Source organism: Mirounga leonina, unplaced genomic scaffold (assembly GCF_011800145.1).
Source record: "Mirounga leonina isolate KUSES-001 unplaced genomic scaffold, KU_Mleo_1.0 Mir_91, whole genome shotgun sequence".
NCBI classification, from domain to species: domain Eukaryota; kingdom Metazoa; phylum Chordata; class Mammalia; order Carnivora; family Phocidae; genus Mirounga; species Mirounga leonina.
In genome coordinates this window covers 29,872,273-29,891,282 of record NW_023270839.1, presented here as the reverse complement: position 1 = coordinate 29,891,282, position 19,010 = coordinate 29,872,273, and the positions used below count along the sequence as shown (strand labels likewise).

At 37.1% G+C, this 19,010-nt stretch overlaps 1 protein-coding gene across 2 annotated transcripts in view; it reads right to left on the bottom strand.

The window, feature by feature from the left end:
- Window positions 1-19,010, bottom strand: part of UNC13C (unc-13 homolog C) — a 565,259-nt gene that overhangs the window by 201,941 nt on the left and 344,308 nt on the right. For both annotated transcript variants that reach the window (XM_034993923.1, XM_034993924.1), the window contains one exon: window positions 18,146-18,279. In XM_034993923.1, the coding sequence (XP_034849814.1) occupies window positions 18,146-18,279 (134 nt within the window). The remainder of the gene's footprint in view (window positions 1-18,145; window positions 18,280-19,010) is intronic.

Genomic DNA, 19,010 nt, shown 5'->3' with positions numbered 1-19,010 from the left:
TGAAGATTAAGTGATAGTTTACATGTAAATACTTTGTACAGCCACTGGCACATCATGAGCACTCAATAAGGGTTTACTGATGATAATGAAATTTTAACTATGAGACATAGATGAAAATATTATTGAGTTCCATTGATTTCTAATGTGAACAAAATTATCATAGAAACCAAATGGAAGTTTACATTTGAATTGGCTAGTTTTTAGTTCTCCAGAACAAAATAAGCTAATAAGATTAACAGCAATAAACTTGATTGCAGAGGGAAATTCTTAGCACTCACAGGAGTAAACTGGTTTCAGAAAGTTCAGAAATCACAAGTACTCTCTGATAATGTATATGCTAATCACAAATTCCAAACTATGAGACAAGCAGCTTGGAAGAGGTTTTGACCTCCATGACCATTCCCTAACCTCATAAGTATTATATGTACTTACAAGTTAATAACGGACCCACATATGACACATTAAATTTTCATATTTCATTATTCATATTTTAAAAACATCATTGACTCTCCTCCTGATCTGAATTTGTGAGGTTTTACTGAACATAAATTAAATTCTCTAATGTACAGCTCTACTCTTCATTTCAATGCAGTTATAGCTTAACTTAGTCTACCATTTATGAAAGGAGGTTTAATGAAATAACCAATCTATTCCAACATTAGAATGTCTGTTTCTAATTTGTAGCCATTAATACAAAGCATAAATGTTTTATTTTATTTTATTTATTTATTTTTTTAGATTTTATTTATTTATTTGAGAGAGAGAGCACAAGAGGGGGGAGCAGGAGAGGGAGAAGCAGACTCCCTGCTGAGCAGGGAGCCCAATGCGGGACTCGATCCCGGGACTCCAGGATCATGACTTGAGCCGAAGGCAGTCACTTAACCAACTGAGCCACCCAGGTGCCCCAAAGCATAAATGTTTTAAATCTTGAATCCCATGAGACACAATTTAATAACCCAATTTATTATCTGCAAATCTCTTCATGAAATAAGAAAAACAATCTACTACTGCCAAATTTGATAATACTGATTCATTAGTCACAACAGATAAGATTAAATTAAATGTGAAGTATTATTTTGATATGCAAAGTTTGTCTTTGAAGAAAGTATTCTTTGTTACAAATGAGTAAGCAATGATTCTGTTATTGCATGTCATGCATGCAACTAAAACTTCATTATCACCATCAGAATTCAAGAGACATTTAGTTTGTTGTACTCTTTTCACACTGTTAAAAAAAACCAGCTTTTGTTAATATGTTCTCCATTTAAGAATACTTGACATACATTAGTGCAATTAACTGCCATCATCATGAAGAGAAGGAACAGCCAAGAAGAATGAACTTAATTGAGCAAGACTCTACTAGTAAATTATAAACTAGCCTTACAAGTTAAAGCTGTATTAAAGGGAAACTAAAACATACCATAACATTGCAGTTAAGGATTAAAGTTAGCTTAAGTATTCAGAGTGCAAACTCCTCTAATGAACATTTCCTTTGGTGACAATTTTTCCTTTTGTACTGAAATTCTCTTGCACCTAAACCAAGTAGATCACCAATGCCATTTAAACCCAATTACCCTTTTATCTTTTTGTTTTCTCTTTACTTACATTTACAACCTACAGTATTATTTTAATGAACTCAGATCTTTAAATACATATTTAAACATGAAAAATAGAATTAGAGATGGATCTAGGTTAACTATTAAACTCAACATTTTATAAGGCCGTGAAGTACCACCCCGGCAGCAGAGAGGAGAAGATGGCCAGATGTGGCCTCCAACCTTGGGCTATGTGCATGGGGGAAATAATAAATGGAATTTATTGAGCTCAGACAATCGTTTCCCAAGCTCCCGAAGGACCTCCAGGTTAGAGACCTGGAGGGAAGCAAGTCCTCGTATTCACGATGTGGGGCAGGAAGCTTGAGGCAGTAGAAAAGAGATGGGGGTTCACACCTGCAGAGCCGCTAGGCAAAGCCAGGCTCTGGGCTAACCACTTTATATGCACTATCTACTCAAATCCTGAGAATGGTCCTATGTCTTAAGCTTTACCTCCCAAATTTTTAAATGTGGAAATCAATCTGAGAGACACTGCAAAACTTTTCTAAGTTCTCATGGCTCAGTCTGTCTCACTCAAAAATATTAGATCACTAAACCACTCAAGCCACATTTTTCTCTGAATACTTAAAACACAGTCCTTTTTCTTTATTTTTACTCATTCCTTATGTATTCATCTCATTCAAAAATATTAAGATGGTTTACAAAATTACTATAATAAAGTGAGATTTGCCTTGAAAGTAGAAAAACTAAAGGAAAAATGAGGCTATAAAAATAAAATGAGATTAGACATAGAAATGTATGCTGTTAGATTCTATAGAGTTATTAAATGTGGACCTCAGTTCCGACATTCCTGGCAGCTAATCCACAGTGAAAAATTCATCATTTTTATCTACCTCAATTGTTCAGGAAGCAAAGGTTTTTTTAAGGAGTGAACTGGGCGGGGGGGGGGGGGGCAGGAATCATGGTGGGCTCCAGTTAAGTACTTACTATTTATTAACATTTTTCTTCTGATAAATAAGAAATTGCATATATTTTTTGATTGATTTATATACAACTGCAATTGGTACCATATGGCATATCTTGCACTTTAAACTTTTTGTGAGTCATGATTCTTATAGGGTTATCGTGACCAGATCCAGACTAATGAAAACATCAGAAATGTTTGGGTTGGACTGAAGGATTAACACCCATCATTTTACTCATGAGATTTTTACCCTACAATTCATCCTGCTGTTAAAGAGTTGCTGAGATTCTGGTTCTGCCACTTGCTAGGTGTGTGATCTAGAAAGTTACTTAGCCTCTGTAGGCTTCAGTTTCATCATCCGCAATTTGGGGATGATAATAGTACTGATATCATTAGAATTAAGTTTAGGATTAATTCAATCATTAACCTGAAAAAGTGCTTAGTACAGCGCCTGGCTCCAATTAATTCCTATAGTTCCCTACATGATAACGATAATATTTAGAACATCTAGATATCTAGTTGTGCCTAAATTATCTGGAAAGCATAATAAACCTTGAAAATCCAAGATGAGCCTTTTCCTTTCTCTATGATATGCACACAGAAAGGGAGAAAATTAAAATCTTCTCAAGTGATTGAACTAGTACAACTCTTAGTAAGCATTTTTATAATAGTGCTTTTAGAAAACTATCCTTAATCTTTCCAGATAACTTACTGTTTCAGGAATTTGCAGAGAAACACCTGATCTGTTTTAAAAATTCAAACTGGCTGTAATTAACATGAGTAAAAACTTTCAAAATAGCCTCTTTTCTTTTGTACCTTTAGTCAGATAGTTTTAGCTCAGATTTTTCATTTTCTGACATCCATTCTCCCCACTGTGAACCCCAGCTCTGTAGAACTGATTGCTTGTAGGAAATAAATTGTTTGCTCCTATTCTGACAAGTCAAATTGAAGCATTCGTTTAACTTCAACCAGCAACCTAACTGTGCCTCCAGTGTAAGACGTGTCATTCCATAGAATATCACACCCGGTGAGTTATGCTACTTTGGTGATAAGAACCACAGGCTCAAGTTAACTTACAGATAATTAACAGGTAATTTCTGTAAGCATAATCTGCATAATGGAGAAATAAGACTAAACTGCATTGCCATATGATACAGAAACCCATGGAAAGCTGAACTCCGTTTAACAGGTGGAGCAATGACCAGTAGAGTCAGGCCTCACAGAACCGTGGACAAGAAGCTCTTGCAGAGTTGAAGGCAGTCAGGGGAGTGCAGTAAGTGACCACAGATGGGATCCTCACTCAAGAAATCCACTAATACCATGACTCGGCTACACTCACCATTTCTGCTTTCCTTCCAAGTATCCTTTTTCTTCTTTCACTGACAACTGCCTTATTCCCCTTCCATGCTGTTTATCTCCTGGCTTCTGTTTATACCTCATTTTCATTTATTCTTAATTTTTTAAAAGATTTTATTTATTTGTCAGAGAAAGCAAGCAAGAGCAAGAGAGAGAGAGAGAGAGCAAGCACAAGCAGGGAGAGTGGAAGGCAAAGGGAGAAGCAGGCTCCTCACCGAGCAAGGAGCCTGATGTGGGGCTTGATCCCAAGGACCCTGGGATCATGACCTGAGCCGAAGGCAGATGCTTAACTGACTGAACCACCCAGGCATCCCTGATTTATTCTTAATTTTAGATCACTTACTACACATATCTCCAAACCTGTAACCTTCAATGTCTATACTCCTTGTCAACTGTCTCATTCTGCAGATTTCTCAGTCTAGTTCCAGAGAATAAATCAAGTTTTCTCATTAGGTTATCTCAACAAGGGACTATGAGGGAAAGAATTTAATTCCAGAATGACTTGTGATGTGGCAGGCACAGTGATTAACCAATTGAAAAACCAATGTTTAATTTTGTACATATCTCTTTTCCAACTAGATCTTTGGGGCTCCAACTTTGCCTAGTGCCTGACATATATTGAGTATTCAATATGTATTTGTTAAATTTAAATGAGAATATTAATGAAAATGATAAAAGTAAATAGAGCAGGAAATAAAAAATGCAATAGAAGTCTTTCAGCTAAAAGAAAAAATTAAGCATTTGCCCTATTTTTCCTGTCCATATTCTATTTCAGGGTAATCAAGTAAGTAGTCCTAGTTGATGAAGGGAAGCTCTTCTTTACAGAAAAAATTCTAATAAATATTGAAGGAATAATATTATAAAACCACAATTTTGCAGTCCCTATTGGAATAACTGATTCTGAAATGATTATAAATAAAGTATTAGAGGAGAAGACAATAGAGAACTCTGGAGTGGAGGGATCAAGCTGCAAGCACAGACTATTCTTAGCATCACCACAGGGGAAACAACCAGATTTAAAGCGACCCTTGACATGATGGAGTATGAAGTACACAGTCACCTGCCTGGTATCTTGAAAAAGATAAATAAAAGGGAGTATCATAAGTGGAGGAACAAGTTAAATATAAGAAGGGGGAAAAGAAATGATCCAGAAAGCACAGCATTCTGAAGGACAATGAACATGGCTTCTGTAAGAAGTCAGTGGCATGGATCAAAGAAAAGTGAAGGGAGCTGAGCTAGAATAAAAGAGAGTTAGGCTACATAATTACCAAATGTAGTATGTGAGCCTTATTTGGATCCTGATTAAAACAAACATAAAAAGGCATTTTTAAGGAAAAACAGCAGTATTTAACTTTGGACCAGAGAACACAATACCATGGGATTACTGGTAATGTTATTAGTTGTGACAATGACATTGTGATATGCAAGAAAACAGCCAACAATTTTAGAGATGAATACTGAAGTAGGTAGGGATGAAATGATATAATGTCTGAGATTTGCTCGAGATAACTCAGCAAAGAAAAAAAAAACTCAAGGTATATATGAAGAAAATATGACAAAACCTTGGTAATTGTTGAAGTGATGGATACAAGGCTGCATTATACAGTCTCTCTATTTTTAGAATGATGAACACTTTTGTTAAGACTTTTTAAGTTTATTGTTTAATAATCTTTTTGAGGAGTACCTGGGTGGCTCAGTTGGTTAAGAGGCTGCCTTTGGTTCAGGCCATGGTCCCAGGGTCCTGGGATCAAGTCCCACATTGGAGCTCTCTGCTCAGCAGGGAGCCTGCTTCTCCCTCTACCTGCCGTTCCCCCTGCTTGTGCTCTCTCTCTGACCAATAAATAAATAAAATCTTAAAAAAAAAAAGAGTCACCTCACTAAAAAAAAAAAAAAAAAATTAAAATTAAAAATTTTTTGAATATAGTTGACATACAATGTTACAATAGTTTCAAGTGTACAACACAGTGATTGAATATCTCTATAGGTTACGCTCTGCTCACCACAAGTGTAGCTCCCATCTGTCACCAGACAATGCTATTACAATATTATTGACTCTATTCTCTGTACTGTGCCTTTTATTCCCATGACTCACTCATTCTGAAACTAGAATCTTATACTTCCACTCCCTTCAGCCATTTTGCCTATTCCCCCAACCCCCTCCTCTTCAGCAAACATCAGTTGTTCTCTGTATTTATAAATCTGATTCTGCTTTTCGTTTCTTTTTTTTTTAGATTCTACTTATGAGTGGAATTGAGTGGTATTTGTTTTCCTTAGTCTGCCTTATTTCATTTAGTATAATACCCACAAGGTTCATCCATGTTGTTGCAAATGGAAGCCACAGTGCAAACAAATAAATCAACGGCTTTAATACTTTGACAGCATTAGTTCCCAAACAGAAAGAACAAGATGCAAGTCCCTGCTTAAAATAGCTTAAACCCAATCTCCTCACTGCAGCAAATAAAATATTCTATTTTTTTAAATGATTTGGAAATAATGTTCTGGTTCACTCCACAGCCATGAGAAAATAAAAGCAGCATACTTCATCTCTGTAAATCAAGTAGATCTTTGAAAACTGGTCTACTCAACACATTGGGTCCTGATATATACTCTTAATACAGAGAAAAACTGAACCTTCACTACATGTATACTTTTGAAGGAAGCTAAAAGAAATTACAGACAAATAATAAAATATAAACACACAGGATTGCCATTTTGCCAGAACATATTTTGGCTTACATTTTGGTGAGCATTACAAAAACAAAGTGATGTAGAATCACAGTAATTTAAATAAATCGATAGTCACATTTTATGAATATTTAAAAAGACATATTTCTTACTTTCAAGTATATATAGTAAACCTCCCCCCTACATTGTACATTTACTGGATGCCAATCAAAAGGACTTTCACATCTAAGTACACAATTGCCTAATGCTTATAATTCATGGAATTCACAGATAGCCAAATCTCTACGTACCCAAATATAATTCACTATCTACTTCCTTTTTTTCCTAGGTACTTCCTTAGATACTTTCTCCTGAATTTATTATCTCAATTAATGGTGCCCCCATAAATACAGCATCTTCATGGTCTCTACATTCTTTCTTAACACTCCATTCAAGGCAGTTAGTCAAATAGATTTATTTCCTTAATTTCCCAAATCTGATCCTACCTTTCCATTATCTTATATAAAGCCTTCATATCTCCTCACTGGATTACTGATGTAGCTACTTCCCAGTTGTCTTCCCTCACAAAAGAAAGAATGTAATAAAGAAAAGAAGCAAATTTACCTTAAAACCAAAAACAATACAGGAATTTAATAAAACCAAAATATTTTTTTCAGAGACTAATAAAATTCATAACTGTCTAGCCAGTAAAAAAGACAGAAAATACAAAATAGCAATAGAGGGGGAAATGACTTTTGATTTTGTAGACATTAAAAAGATAATAAGGAAACGTCATGAGCAAGCATATGATTACAAATCTGACCACTTAAATATAAAAATTCCCTGAAAGACACAAACTCCAATGCTCAACCAAGAACAAGTATGTTTGGGAGGGACAAGATGGGAGCAAGATGGCAAAGGTGTAGGCGACCTGGATTTCATCTGGTCCCAGGAATTCAGCTGGATAGGGATCAAACCATTCTGAACACCTACGGACTCAAAGGAGATTGAAGAAGAGAATAGCAACAACTCTCTGAACAGAAAAGTGACCACTTTCTAGAAGGTAGGACTTGCGGAGAAGTGAATCCAAGGCAATATTCGGGAAGACAGATGGCGGGGGAGGGGGCCTCCGTCAGCCGCGACCGGCAAGTGATAGAGCAGCGGGGCACAAAATCGGAACTTTTAGAAGTCGGCTCTGCTGAGGGATGTCGCTCCAGTGGCTAAGTGGGGGGTGGAAACCTCATGGGACAGTGTGGTCTCAGGACCCTCGGGGTCACAGAAAGACCGGGGGTGCCTGAGTGCGGCAGAGCTCCCAGGTATCAGAGTGGGGAAGCCGGCTGCAGAGACAGAGCCGAGGCGGGGGCTCTCAGCTCGGGGTTGCCATAAACCGTAATCCGCGGCACAGTCGGGCCCCTGCTCCTCCAGCAGGGACCCAACAAGCGGCAGATCCGGGGAGACTCCCCTTCCTCCCCGGGGAGGAGCAGCCCGGGAGTGCACCATAGGGATCTGTTGTTTTGAGACTCCACACAGGGTCGTGTGCCAGAGATAGAAACGCTCAGTCACAGGCCGGGTGAGCACGGAGTGCGGCCAGAGACCAGGGAGACGGGAGTGATTGACTGCTTTTCTCTGGGGGCGCACTGAGGTGTGGGGCCCTGAGTCCTCAGCTCCTCCAGTGTGGAGATTGAAAGGCCACCATTTTCACTCTCGTCTCCAAAGCTGTATGGAAAGCTTGCAGGGAACAGAAGCTATGGAGCGCAAACCCAAGCAGATTACTTAGCCCTGACCCGGCAAGGGCGGGGCAATTCCAACTCAAGCAAAGACATTTGGGAACCACGGCAACAGGCCCCTCCCCCAGAAGATCAGCAAGAACAGCCAGCCAAGACCAAGTTTACTGATCAATGAGAATGGCAGAACGCCAGCACTAGGGGAATACTGAACATAGAATTCATGGTTTTTTTACCATGATTCTTTAGTCTTTCAAAGTTAATTTTTTTTGTCTTTTTTTTTTTTGAATTTTTTTCCCTTTTTCAACCAATATCTTATCAATCCCTTTTTTAAAAAATATTTTTTATTTTTCATTTTTAGAGTCATGTTCTATCCCTTCATAGTAGTTATCCTTATTTTTGGTATATATGTATAAGTTGTTCTCTCTTTAAAATTTTGAGATATAGTTTCTTCTAACAGATCAAAATACACCCTAAAATCTCTAGTGTATGGCTTTGTTCTAGTCTCCTGCCTGATCACATTCTCTCCCCCCCTTTTTTTTTAAATCCTCTTCTTTCTGTTTTCAACCAACTTATCTTATAAATTTCTTTAATAAAATCTTTTACTTTTCATCTTTACAGTCATATTCCATCCCTTCGTCATATTAACCCTTATTTTTGTACATATATGTTTTTCTTTAAAATTTTGGGAGGCACTTTCTTCTAACAGACCAAAATACGCCCAAAATCTAGTGTGTGCCACTCACTGATCTATGCACCAGCCTAATCATATTTGATCATATTCTGGTTTTTTTGTTTAGTTTTGTTTTTGTTTGTTTTTATCTTTTTCTTTTTGCTTTCTTTCCCTGTCTTTTCCCCCAGTTTGTCTTTTCTGATTTGTTTAGTATATATTTTCTGGGAACATTGTTACCCTGTTAGCATTTTGTTCTCTCATTCATCTATTCTCCTCTGGACAAAATGACAAGATGGAAAAAATCACCTCAACAAAAAGACAAGAGGCAGTACCGACCACCAGGGACCTAATCAATACAGACATTAGTACCATGTCGGAACAAGAGTTCAGAATGATGATTTTAAAGATACTAGCTGGGCTTGAAAAAAGCATGGAAGTTATTAGAGAAACGCTTACTGGAGAAATAAAAGAACTAAAATCTAACCAAGTCAAAATCAAAAAGGCTATTAATGAGGTGCAATAAAAAATGGGGGCGCTAACTGCTAGGATAAATGAGGCAGAAGAAAGAATTAGTGATATAGAAGACCAAATGATGGAAAATAAAGAAGCTGAGAAAAAGAGATAAACAACTACTGGATCACGAGGGCAGAATTCGAGACATAAGCGATACCATAAGACGAAACAATATTAGAATAATTGGGATCCCAGAAGAAGAAGAAAGAGAGAGAGGGGCAGAAGGTATATTGGAGCAAATTATACTAGAGAATTTCCCTAATTTGGGGAAGGAAACAGGCATCAAAATCCAGGAGGCACAGAGAACCCCTCTCAAAACCAATAAAAATAGGTCAACAACCTGACATCTAATAGCGAAACTTACGAGTCTCAGAGACAAAGAGAAAATCCTGAAAGCAGCTCGGGAGAAGAGATATGTAACCTACAATGGTAGAAACATTAGACTGGCAACAGACCTATCCACAGAGACCTGGCAGGCCAGAAAGGACTGGCATGATATATTCAGAGCGCTAAATGAGAACAATATGCAGCCAAGAATACTATATCCAGCTAGGCTGTCATTGAAAATAGAAGGAGAGATAAAAAGCTTCCAGGACAAACAAAAACTAAAGGAATTTGCAAACACAAAACCAGCCCTACAAGAAATCTTGAAAGGGGTCCTCTAAGCAAAGAGAGAGCCTAAAAGCAACACAGACCAGAAAGGAGCACAGACAATATACAGTAACAGTCACCTTACAGGCAATACAATGGCACTAAATTCCTATCTTTCAATAGTTACTCTGAATGTAAATGGGCTAAATGCCCCAATCAAAAGACACAGGCTATCAGATTGGATTAAAAAACAAGACCCATCGATATGCTGTCTGCAAGAGACTCATTTTAGACCCAAAGACACCTCCAGATTGAAAGTGAGGGGGTGGAAAACCATTTACCACGCTAATGGACACCAAAAGAAAGCTGGGGTGGCAATCCTTATATCAGACAAATTAGATTTTAAACCAAAGACTGTAATGAGAGATGAGGAAGGACACTATATCCTACTTAAAGGGTCTCTCCAACAAGAAGATCTAACAATTGTAAATATCTATGCCCCTAACATGGGAGCAGCCAATTATATAAGGCAATTAATAACAAAAGCAAAGAAACACATTGACAACCATACAGTAATAGTGGTGGACTGTAACAGCCCCCTCAATGAAATGATTAAGCAAAAGATCAACAAGGAAATAAAGACTTTAAATGACACACTGGACCAAATGGACTTCACAGATATATTCAGAACATTCCATCCCAAAGCAACGGAATACACATTCTTCTCTAGTGCCCATCGAACAGTCTCCAGAATAGATCACATCCTAGGTCACAAATCAGGTCTCAACTGGTACCAAAAGATTGGGATCATTCCCTATTTTCAGACCACAGTGCTTTGAAACTGGAACTCGATCACAAGAGGAAAGTCGGAAAGAACTCAAATACATGGAGGCTAAGGAGCATCCTACTAAAGAATGAATGCGTCAACCAGGAAATTAAAGAAGAATTAAAAAATTCATGGAAACAAATGAAAATGACAACACAACTGTTCAAAATCTTTGGGATAGAGCAAAGGCAGTCCTGAGAGGAAAGTATATAGCAATACGAGCCTTTCTCAAGAAACAAGAAGGGTCTCAAATACACAACCTAACCCTGCACCTAAAGGAGCTGGAGAAAGAACAGCAAATAAAACCTAAACCCAGCAGGAGAAGAGAAATCATAAAGATCAGAGCAGAAATCAATGAAATAGAAACCAAAATAATAGTAGAACAGATCAATGAAACTAGGAGCTGGTTCTTTGAAAGAATTAACAAGATTGATAAACCCCTGGCCAGACTTACCAAAAAGGAAAGAGAAAGGACCCAAATCAACAAAATCATGAATGAAAGAGGAGAGATCACAACCAACACCAAAGAAATACAAACAATTATGAGCAACTCTATGCCAACAAATTAGATAATCTGGAAAAAATGGAAGCTTTCCTAGAGATGTATCAACTACCTCAACTGAACCAGGAAGAAATAGAAAACCTGAACAGACCTATAACCACTAAGGAAATTGAAGCAGTCATCAAAAATCTCCCAACAAACAAAACCCAGGGCCAGATGGCTTCCCAGAGGAATTCTACCAAACATTTAAAGAAGAATTAATACCTATGCTTCTGAAACTGTTCCAAAAAATAGAAATGGAAGGAAATCCTCCAAACTTGTTTTATGAGGCCACCATTACCTTGATCCCAAAACCAGACAAAGACCCATCAAAAAGGAGAATTACAGACCAATATCCTTGATGAACTTGGATGCAAAAATTCTCACCAAAATACTAGCCAATAGGATCCAACAGTACATTAAAAGGATTATTCACCACGACCAAGTGGGATTCATCCCTGGGCTGCAAGGTTGGTTCAACATCCTCGAATCAATCAATATGATACAGTACATTAATAAAAGAAAGAACAAGAACCATATGATCCTCTCAATAGATGCAGAAAAAGCATTTGACGAAGTACAGCATCCTTTCTTGATCGAAACTCTTCAGAGTATAGGGATAAAGAGTACATACCTCAATATCATAAAAGCCATCTATGAAAAACCCACAGCGAATATCATTCTCAATGGGGAAAAACTGAGAGCTTTCCCGCTAAGGTCAGGAACTCGGCAGGGATGTCCACTATCACCACTGCTATTCAACATAGTATTGGAAGTCCTAGCCACAGCAGTCAGACAACAAAAAGAAATAAAAGGTATCCAAATCGGCAAAGAAGAAGTCAAACTCTCATTCTTTGCAGATGATACGATGTTTATGTGGAAAACCCAAAAGACTCCAGCCCAAAACCGCTAGAACTCATACAGGAATTCAATAAAGCGGCAGGATATAAAGTCAATGCACAGAAATCAGTGGTATTCCTATACACCAACAACAAGACAGAAGAAAGAGAAATTAAGGAATCGATCCCATTTACAATCGCACCCGAAACCATAAGATACCTAGGAATAAATCTAACCAAAGAGGCAAAGGATCTGTACTCAGAAAACTATAAAATACTCATGAAAGAAATTGAGGAAGACACAAAGAAATGGAAAAACGTTCCATGCTCATGGATTGGAAGAACAAATATTGTTGAGGATGTCAATGCTACCTAGAGCAATCTACACATTCAATGCAATCCCCATCAAAATACCATCCACTTTTTTCAAAGAAATGGAACAAATAATCCTAAAATTTGTATGGAACCAGAAAAGACCCCGAATAGCCAGAGGAATGTTGAAAAAGAAAAGCAAAGCTGGCGGCATCACAATTCCGGACTTCAAGCTCTATTAAAAGCTGTCATCATCAAGACAATATTGTACTGGCACAAAAACAGGCACACAGATCAATGGAACAGAATAGAGAGCCCAGAAATGGACCCTCAACTCTATGGTCAACTCATCTTCGACAAAGCAGGAAAGAATGTCCAATGGAAAAAAGACAGTCTCTTCAACAAATGGTGTTGGGAAAAATGGACAGCCACAAGCAGAAGAATGAAACTGAACCATTTCCTTACACCACACACAAAAATAGACTCCAAATGGTTGAAAGACCTCAATGTGAGACAGGAGTCCATCCAAATCCTAAAGGAGAACACAGGCAGCAACCTCTTTGACCTCAGTCGAAGCAACTTCTTTCTAGAAACATCGCCAAAGGCAAGGGAAGCAAGGGCAAAAATGAACTATTGGGACCTCATCAAGATAAAAAGCTTTTGCACAGCAAAAGAAACAGTCAACAAAACCAAAAGACAACCGACAGAATGGGAGTAGATATTTGCAAATGACATATCAGATGAAGGGCTAGTATCCAAAATATATAAAGGACTTATCAAACTCAACACCCAAAGAACAAATAATCCAATCAAGAAATGGGCAGGAGACATGAACAGACATTTTTCCAAAGAAGACATCCAAATGGCCAACAGACACATGAAAAAGTGCTCAACATTGCTCGGCATCAGGGAAATCCAAATCAAAACCTCAATGAGATATCACGTCACACCAGTCAGAATGGCTAAAATTAACAAGTCAGGAAATGACAGATGTTGGCGGGGGTGCGGAGAAAGGGGAACCCTCCTACACTGTTAGTGGGAATGCAAGCTGGTGCAGCCACTCTGGAAAATAGTATGGAGGTTCTTCAAAAAGTTGAAAATAGAGCTACCATACGACCCAGCAATTGCACTACTGGGTATATACCCCAAAGATACAAATGTAGGGATCCGGAGGGGTATGTGCACCCTGATGTTTATAGCAGCAATGTCCACAGTAGCCAAACTGTGGGAAGAGCCAAGATGTCCATGGACAGATGAATGGATTAAGAAGATGTGGTATATATATACAATGGAATATTATGCAGCCATTAAAAGGAATGAGATCTTGCCGTTTGCAACGACGTGGATGGAACTGGAGGGTGTTATGCTGAGTGAAATAAGTCAATCACAGAAAGACATGTATCATATGATCTCACTGATATGAGGAATTCTTAATCTCAGGAAACAAACTGAGGGTTGCTGAAGTGGTGGGGGGTGGGAGGGATGGGGTGGCTGGGTGATAGACATTGGGGAGGATAACTGCTATGGTGAGCGCTGTGAATTGTGCAAGTCTGTTGTATCATAGATCTGTACCTCTGAAACAAATAATACATTATATGTTAAAAAAAAAAAAAAAAGGAAGAAGATAGCAGGAGGGGAAGAATGAATGGGAGGGAAATTGGAGGGGGAGATGAACCATGCGAGACAATGGACTCTGAGAAACAAACTGAGGGTTCTAGAGAGGAGGGGAGTGGGAGGATGGGTTAGCCTGGTGATGGGTATTAAAGAGGGCACGTTCTGCATGGAGCACCGGGTGTTATACGCAAATAATGAATCATGGAACACTACATCAAAAACTAATGATGTAATGTATGGTGATTAACATAAAAATAAAAAAAGAAAAAAAAATGTTGGCCTGTGGGTGTTGCAAAGATTTCTTAAATAGGACACAAAAAGCTCAAATTATAAATCAATAAATTAGACTACTCCTTCAAAATTTTTAAAAAGTTCTTCAGAAGATACTAGTAAGGAAATGGAAAGAAAGTCACAAACTAGGAGAAAATATTGCAACATTTATATCTGACAACAGATCCTTATTTAGTGTATATAACGGCCCATTATAACTCCATAATACATTGATAAACATCCCAATTTGGAAATGGCAAAAGAACAGATACTTCATCAAAGATATATAGACTGTAATTAAGCACATGAAATGATAGTCAACATCAGTATTTAAGAAAATGCAAATTAAAACCACCATGAGAGGCCACTATAAACCTATTTGAATGGCTAAAACAAATCCTAACCATATGAAATTTTGGCAATGTACAACCACTTTGGAAAGTAGTTTGGCAATTTTAAGAATACAAATCATGTACCTACCACATGACCCAAAGGAAAGGAAAGACTATGTCTATGCAGAAACTTGTAAACAAATATTCATAGCAACCTAATCTAGAAAAAAAAAATTTTTGACCCTAACCCTAAAAGACGAATGGATGAACATCTTGGGGTACATCTTAGAGTGGAATGTTACTCAGAAATAAAAAGAAACAAAGTATTCCTACAACAACAACCTGTTTGAATCTCAAAACAGTTGTAATGAGTGAAAGAAATCAGACCAGAAAAATGTACATATGATTCTTTTACATAAAAGGGTAAAATTTCCAAACTAATTTATAGTATCAGAAGGCAGACCAGTGGTTGCCTGGGGCGGGTTAAAAAAGGCATATGGAAACTTATTAGCACGATAGATATTCACTATCTTGATTTTGGTGAGGGTTTTGTAGCTAGATACATATGCTAAAACTAATCAAATTGTATAATTCAAACGTGTAGTTTTATTGTATTCAATTATACCTCAATACATGTTAAAGAGGGAAAGAGAGAACCACACCTAAAGATCTGAAAATACTTTAATGGTTTTCTATTTATTTTTTTTTAAAGATTTTATTTATTTATTTGACAGAGAGAAACACAGCGAGAAAGGGAACATAAGCAGGGGGAATGGGAGAGGGAGAAGCAGGCTTCCCACTGAGCAGGGAGCCCAATGTGGGGCTCAATCCCAGGACCCTGGGATCATGACCTGAGCCGAAGGCAGACACTTAATGACTGAGCCACCCAGGTGCCCCAATGGTTTTCAATTTCAATAAAATAGTGAGATTTCTATAAGCATCTAGAAAGCTACTTCATAAAATTTTTAAAATGTGAATAAATATTGCTCAAATACCCTCGTGCACCAATTAATAATGAAGTAGGAACAGAAAGAACAGATGTAAACTACATATAAATGTTTAATTTCTTCATTCATTCAACTATATATGCCTGGATATATACTAATATAGAAAAAAAAAACCTCTTCCCAAGTTTTCATTCTATAATTATTATAAATTGTCATAAAATTTGAATAAGTCTTTAAAACATCCTCAAAATCTGAGCAAATACAATCATAAAACATAGGTTCCAAATACCAGGAAGGCATTCAAGTTTTTTTTAGGGCTAGGTTCTCATAGAAAAAAAAAGTGACTCTAAACTCTGACATTAAAAACAAAAATAAAAAGCAAAACAAAGACATCCTTTCCTTGTCTCATTGCTCCATTTTATATTTAGTAGACTTAATTTAGGTCATAATTTAGATTTTATTTTTGCCGTAACTAAATGTATTTCCTCCATTTCTCTTAATATAGTTCCAAAAAGTCAAATAAAATATTTGTATATGTTTCATAGTATATATGATTAAAAATAATTCTGGAAAACTTTAATTGATTCCATGATTTTAGGATATATCTTTTACTAGTCATTACTAGATTCCTAGTATTTGGTAAATGTAAAGAATTTCTTTGATTAGAAGTAAAATCTTTTCATATAACTTTTAATTAGCATTTCTGAGGAGATGTCCGCTTCCATTCAACAGTCATTTACCAAATGTCCTATACCAGCTCAAGGACACAAAACAAGTATTGATTTCCCTATCTCTCTTCAGGAAATCTACTCTGTCTCAAAGAAGGTCTGAAGAATGAAGGAGAAAACAGATCTGTTCCATAAAGCTGCCCAGGATGAGCCAAGGACATGTGGTATATTAAAAGAGAAAGGCACCTGGGGGGCTCAGTCAGTCTTGATTTCAGCTCAGGCTGTGATCTCAGGGTCATGGGATTGAGCCGCGTGTGGGGCTTTGCATGCTCAGCATAGACTCTGCCTGAGATTCTCTCTCCCTCTCCTACTGCCCCTCCCCCTGCTCATGCTCTCTCTCTTCCCCCCTACATACATACATAAATACTTTAAAAATAATTTTAAAAATTGAAGAGAAGATATGGTCCTATGCTATCAGAAGACAATAAAACAGCAGTGTCTCTATAGAGGGTCATCAGGAGGTACTCTGGGTCTTCAGGCAGAAAAGGTGAGTATAACAGGGAAAGTGAGAAGAAAGTATAAAGGCAAACCTAATGACGCTATCATGGTTGCTTATCAAAGAGGACCAATTTCTCCACAATTAGGTACTGAGGGCAGATGAAAATCAGTGGTTAAAAAACAAGGAAAGGATGAAAATTGGGACACTTAAAAATTTATTCCTTCTGTAAATAAAATTTCAGTTGGATTCAACAAAAGCTTTTTGACCCTGTCTTGGCCATTATAGAGAAATAATAAAACCAGTTCTCTATAGTAAGTCTGAATCTACTTCATGCTCTACTTCATAGTTTGTCTATTTCTGCTATGCCTGCTGCCCAGAGCATTTCAGGTATTACCAATATGTCAGGATACTCTCTCCATTAATCACATTGCAAGTGCTTGATTCACAGACTCAGCTGTTATTTTGCTTTTGCTATATAGCCGTCAACATGTAGGCATAAAATAAATCCTAAACATGCAACACTAAAGCTGGACTGGATATTGGATATTATCTAGTAATATATGAGGAAACTGAGACCAGGGTAATTAGATAATTTGCCCAAGTTCTCATAGCAAGTGGCATTTTGATAAATTAATAATTTTAGACTCTTCTAGAATCTGTTATTCTAGAATAGCCATGAATTTCAATTGATCTGTTCATCTATCTCCTCATAATTTACAAATTCTATGCATGGGGGCATAGGCTTAACATTGTTACTTGAGAAAATGGACTTATTCTATTACATATTGCAATAAATCCATGGTATAGAACTATTCTGAAAGCAGGTTTTCTTTTGACAAATCTTTATTATTACAATGTCACAATGAAATATGTTTAATACTAACTTACAACATTCATTTTAGTTTTGGGTGAAGTGCAATGGGATAGTTTTGTGGGGTTTTGTTGTTGTTCTTGTTCTTTTTGAGACAAGGAGATAATTATGAAAGGAACCAAAGAAACTTTTCTACATCAAACAAAAATAAATTTGGGGAAATATTTGTCTCTATATCCAAAGAATCTCACTCTATGGGGCATGAACTAAAAATTCATAATATCACCAAATTGACATTACTGCTAAAAGTACAAAAGTCCTGATTTATATAACTTAATTTTGGAAAAAAACACTTTTCCAATAAGAGTATAAACCATGCTTCAAGTATTTTATGTTTTCGCAACTTTAGTGGAATAAAACCCATTCATTTCCAAGACAATGTACTTACTGATTCAGGACAGGTGTATAGGCAGTTTTATCCTCATCAATAATAGTGACCATCAGTGTAATAAGTTGGGGCCAAAAATCCAAATTCTTGGTGGTCGGTCCCTGATCTTCCCGAGGAATGTCCTGTTTCTTACTCTGCTCACAAGGTCACGCAACATGCAAGAGAAAAGGTTAAATGATATAACTTAGTTTGTCATTGTCAAATGGAAGGATTAGAGAAAAGTGGTTACAGAAAAATTTTTAGGTCATGTGAGCCAAAGCTATTAAATTCAGGTTCCCATTCTTCACTGAATGACATCCCATAGGATAAAGTCACAATGGCCAGACCAGGCTTGCATTTCTACATCCTTTGGTTTTGAATTGGAGGTTTCTCTTTCTTAATTGCAGTTCATGATCTTAGGAATTATTTTAAAATTATCCCTTTAATGTGGCTTCTTCCAAGGAAAGAGGTTGAATTCTGGGTGTACAAGTGTGTGTGTGTGTATGTCTGTGTATAATTTATCCTGCCTCTTTTGTCCATAGTCACATTGGTGGTAAGTGGACAGAACTCAAGGCTGGTTACAAAGCCAGTACTGTTCAAGTCTACAGTATACAAATATTCTATGAATGGCATGGACCACTCTCATTCCACTCACAAATGCATCTAGTTAACTAAAAGTTACATATCTTTCTCGTGTGTATGTATGGTTAAATCATATTTGAATCCTTGATTTATCATGCTTCATGAATTCTTCAGCTCTCACCTCTGAGAGTGTTGTCCAGGATGATCTAAGTTTACAATGAGATGAACAGAGTACAATAACAATCTTGTGTATTTCACATATCAATGTCATACTCAACAAACACAATTCTTTTATTTGGTGGGT